This window comes from Spodoptera frugiperda, chromosome 15 (assembly GCF_023101765.2).
Source record: "Spodoptera frugiperda isolate SF20-4 chromosome 15, AGI-APGP_CSIRO_Sfru_2.0, whole genome shotgun sequence".
In the NCBI taxonomy this organism is placed as follows: domain Eukaryota; kingdom Metazoa; phylum Arthropoda; class Insecta; order Lepidoptera; family Noctuidae; genus Spodoptera; species Spodoptera frugiperda.
The window spans coordinates 7,574,466-7,579,293 of record NC_064226.1 but is presented as its reverse complement, the minus strand read 5'-3'; the positions used below and the strand labels follow the sequence as shown (position 1 = coordinate 7,579,293).

The 4,828-nt window shown below is 35.7% G+C and overlaps 1 protein-coding gene across 1 annotated transcript; it reads right to left on the bottom strand.

The window, feature by feature from the left end:
- Nucleotides 1–606: 606 nt before the first annotated feature.
- LOC118279193 (general odorant-binding protein 83a-like) lies at nt 607–4,440 on the bottom strand. The gene is made up of 6 exons (XM_035598776.2): nt 4,306–4,440; nt 2,873–2,948; nt 2,476–2,564; nt 1,916–2,018; nt 1,544–1,614; nt 607–691 (listed from the first exon to the last, which is right to left on the bottom strand). The coding sequence occupies exons 1-6, from the start codon at nt 4,396–4,398 to the stop codon at nt 674–676; spliced, it is 450 nt and encodes a 149-aa protein (XP_035454669.1). The 5' UTR covers nt 4,399–4,440; the 3' UTR covers nt 607–673.
- Between the last annotated feature and the right edge of the window lie 388 nt (nt 4,441–4,828).

The following is a 4,828-nucleotide window of genomic DNA, read 5'->3' as shown; positions in this document are numbered from 1 at the left end:
ACTGTTTCTTGCGGCGAGTTCTAAATTTAATCTTAGGAGGGTCACTAAAGATCACAATTACACGTTTTACAAGATTCCAACTCATTTATTTTCTGCGAACAAATTATTTCTCGTGAAGCAAATTAATTCCTTAGCATTATACTTCTTTCAAGATCTGAATAAATTTGAACGAGATTTCATAAAAAAATAGACGGGCTGGGAGCCCGCGGCTAGGGCAAATTACGTCTTTATTTACAAGTGCGTACCTAAATATTTTCTTCCCATTGGAGAGCAGAAATGTTTAATTTATTACTGCGAAGACAAAATATAAACATGCACCTCGGGTATTCCATGCATGAATTAATTATTCTTAAAATATTTCAGAATTATAAAATTTAAAACTAGGTAATTATGAACAAGAAATTGGGTATAACTTAGCCTAAATTCCATATCGTGATAATCTAAAATACTCTAATACTACTTTACTCGACCCAGGAGTCGAGTCCATAGCTCGGCAAACACACTTGCGACCACTCGAACAACAAGGCAGACAATAATTAACTTAGAAATTTAAAAGAAAATACTGAAGAGAATTGTGGAAATAGAAGAAGAATAAATAAAGCGCCATGAGAATAAAGTTAGTTTATTCCATTAATAGCAACACAATCATCTCTGCTCGCCAGTTGTTCACGCCTCAGAATAAGAAGTATAACTGAAATGAATTCACGGTAAAACACCTTATTATTGTGAAAATTGAAAACGTAATTCAGTTTTTTTTTACTTCATTATAATTATTTTGTTGTAAACATGTCTTAGGATTTATTCTTGTTTGTGTGTAATTACTGTAGAAAGGTATTTTTGGTTTATTCACCATAACGTTATGCCATTTAATCTCTGAATGGATAGGCAGAGGTAAACAATGAACATACTAAATGTGGTACAGGTGACACTAACTTTTAACCAGTTATGATTTGTGTAGAGATTTTGCGAAATACCCAATAATACTTTGCGTGACCCGGGAATCGAACCCTCCTCGTCGCGCTGTAATCAATTGTGATCAGTATTCCTAATCCTAGGTTTATTTTTTATAACGACATTGGAAGGGCAAATTGAGTCCAAATTAGGTCAGTGAAAAAGTTGTTGCTGAGCAACACTGGTAGCAACAGAAGACATAAATTACATTTAATTAAATAAACTCAGATGGTTCATTGTTTTTCTTTATACATTTAATACTAACTTGTGTAACCTTCAAAAATGTAATCGTTTTGAAATTACTACTGTCTGAATGAAAGATTATCTATTTAATATCGTAGTCTAACATTTTTCTCTTTGTTAAATAGTATTATTATATTATATTGTTTTTTTTATCTCAAATTTAGTTAAAATTTCTTCAAGTTCTCTTGAAGTTCTCTTGTACCGATTAATTCTCAGTTGTTTTACTGTCGAAAATTGAAAAACTCAATTACCTTTTACCTGACCTGGCCATTATACACAATAACACCCAAAGGGTAAAACGTCAGATAGTTCTAGATTATGATAATTGGATAATGGTGAACAAACTTACGTCTGGATCCTTTTCATATGAACATTTGTGTACTTCGAACGCTCTCTGGCATCTGTCTTTATCTGGAGTATCTGGATAATACAATTTACTATTTCAATAACATAATATTAAGATGTTTTTTTTCTCTACAGGGCTCTGTAAAGTACACAACAATTGTGAAATTGCATGTTGGATGCAGTGGTTGGTTCTGGATACATTAAGCTGAATACTATGTTAAGTGGACGCCTTCGCGGTCATTTACGAAAGTGCTCTGTGATGGGCCCTGTATCATGTGATCCCGCGCGTGCTCACGAGAAAATCTCTTAATTGTTATATCCTTAAACTTAATTAATATAAAGTATGAATACTTATAAATATATTGTAAGTGCTTACCGAGATGTTTACATGCGAATATCATTTTAGTAGTTCTCTCGTAGTACTCGTCAGGTATCAGACTGACGAGCATGTCGTAATCCACTGTATCGTCATCATCGACCTGTCACACAATAAAATTAATTGAAGCCTTAATTAAGGTACTACAGATACATTTAAAAATATTGATCTGTTCATTATAGTTACACGTATAAAACCTACAGTCAATTTTTACTAACCAGTCAGTCAGGTCTCTTTTATAGAAAATTAGTGCAATAAAATAACAGTACACAACTTTACTCTTGCATAATTCTTAAGATACAAGGACAATAATCAAACACAACGTGAAACACAAACCGCCTCAAAGTTCAGTTTGACAAGTCTTTCAGAAACACAACGGAGTTATAAAAAGATTCGTACACATGAAACGTATTGTAAGTACATTAAAAGTCAAGGTAACATTACGCAAACGTTAAAAGACAAAGCGAAGGAATTGAATTAAAAATAAATTAAATGCCTGTTTGTATCTAATTTCGTTCACAGCAGTGTAGGGAGATACAAACAAAAGACAGATAACTCACGAGACTCGCTTCCTCCAGCAGGCAAAACATATAGCACTTCAATTTCGCGTCCTCCTTAAATATGCCGTTTTCGCAATTCGTTATATCCTCTGGGGGCAAGTAAGAATAAAGACTCTTTAATGTACGCAAACATGAGACATTGTATTTGGAAACAATGCTAGTGGGAGGGGTAACCTTCAGCTATTATTAAGTAACAAGCAACGTTTTTAAAATTCATAGTAGTGACTTGGCAATGACAATGTGCTCTGATCTCGTTTCGCTTACTTAAATTATAAAGGTGCCTGCTCTAGGCCCTTGTTGAGGCTGTGGGCGGTAGCTTAGCGGCGCCGATTGCTTGGCGTCATTCGCATGCTAACATAGAACAAAGGAGGAAGAAAATTTTCTTTTGAACACTCACCCTCCGCGACCCCAGTTTTAGCGACACACTCGTCGTGAACTGTTTGTATTATTTCTTTGATTTCGTCACTAAACACCTGTAACAGAAATGTAGTTATAAATATTGGCAGGTTCACTTGACTTACATTTCCACAGGAGTATATAGTTACCTACGAATCCCTACAATAGACTAATCCGCTAGTTGAAACTCTAAGAGCTTTCAGAAAACAATTCTCAAACATTTGTGTAATATATTATCTGTCTGCACCAAAAGAACACTCAGACTAACCCCTAAGCGATATCTCAAACTACTTACACAAGTACCTACTTCCACAAACTTGCCACACATTAGGTCCACAAAGTTTTCAGAGATTTCCTTATTAAATCATTTTCTGTCTGCATTATTTAGCGTAGTCGGGGAACCGCTGAGACACCCGGTCTCTTGATCTACACGACTACCTTTGCGAACAACGACGGGGGGAAATAAGTCGTTTCAATATTAAAAATGAGATAACATTCTCAAAGAAAATATTAAGTCGCGATTCCCCCGGGAGCAACCCAATGCGCATCAACTTGTATCATAATGTTAAATATTAATTTAAATGGTGAGCGACTGTCTCCATTGTTGTCTTTGTGAATTTTCAATTGACATTTTCGTAAACCTCCCGCAAATATCGAAAGAACAACTTAATTAATGAGGTCTTTATCTTTTATTATTCTTTATTCTGAGATAATTTAAATGTGTTTTACTAAAGAATGTCTTTAATTGAAGAATTACACATTTACAACTGTGTACTGCTTTTATAATTACATTTACAATACTTCACTCGATTCCTGACTACCTACATCTATAAATAACTGATTACACCTACTGTTAAGGAGGGGTTAACCAAAAAAGGTCAAACAATAATAAGCTCCTGACTTGACATTTCTCATTTGACTTTTAGTTTGACCCGAGAATCAGAAAAGGTTATATATCTTCGAGTTCGTCCATTCAAGATTGATCATTAGACCAAATTCTAGATTCTAGACGTGTCTGATATGCTGTCGTTTGTCGTATGACACCGGACACGCACGGCGGTGGAGTGGCGGCCGAGTACGCGATGCATAACGTATTCGCGCTCGGCGACATTGAGCAATAGTGTCGCCGCGGTTCTCCGTCACTCATCCATCACACTGACACACCGCGCCTTCACAAACACTTCATAAAGTCTGTTAACTTGGAAAATTCTATTTTAAACTCAATGTGCTATTGATGTTTTTCTATTATTTTCGACAATATTTAAACTTGTTTAAAAAAGATTAGATTTGTGTACACACGTCCACTACTGTGGACATCGTACATCAACCCCTTTATTCAAGCTTACTTTCTTAGTGATTAACTAAAAAAAAATATTGTAAGTTATAAGTTGTTTACACATTGTGTTGAGCGAGAAAATTCAAAATATAACTCACCGGCTTATCCTTACCGCCATGAGTAACAGCAACTAAAATGACAAAGAGGGGCAGCGTCTCTGTGAACATGGCGCCCCGCTGCCTCCGCGCCATTGCCACGACACACTCATCAGCTGCTCTTATATTACCAACTCCACCCCAACTAAATCACACAGTTAAGGCACATAGTTAACGCGGCAGTTAACCAAAGCCAGCAATTAACGCGTTAAAGGTGTTACGCTACTTGCAGCACAAGCGGTAATCATGAGGCGGAAACTTTTCGAACTATGAATGAGTAAGCAACTAGCTAAATACACGGTGCAACTCAGCCTTAACATAACTTATTAAGTATTCTGTCTGACACGGTGAGCTATATCAAGACAGGTAGGTTTTGAACCTCTTTTCCTTGAGTATTTTCACCGCATCTAGGAAACCAAAACATAAAAGAAAGTAATTCTTAAAAAGCCTTTGCAGCCAATATTCTTTTATGTCATATTTGTCTTAAATTAAGTAAAACCTCTATTTTGACATCATGGTACCAAGT

Coding starts and splice junctions, on each gene's coding strand:
- LOC118279193 (XM_035598776.2), bottom strand. CDS start 4,398: ATGGCGCGGAGGCAGCGGGGCGCCATGTTCACAGAGACGCTGCCCCTC. Junction 2,949..4,305: donor ATGGCGGTAAGGATAAGCCG/GTGAGTTATATT, acceptor TTTCTGTTACAG/GTGTTTAGTGACGAAATCAA. Junction 2,019..2,475: donor TGCTGGAGGAAGCGAGTCTC/GTGAGTTATCTG, acceptor ATTGTGTGACAG/GTCGATGATGACGATACAGT.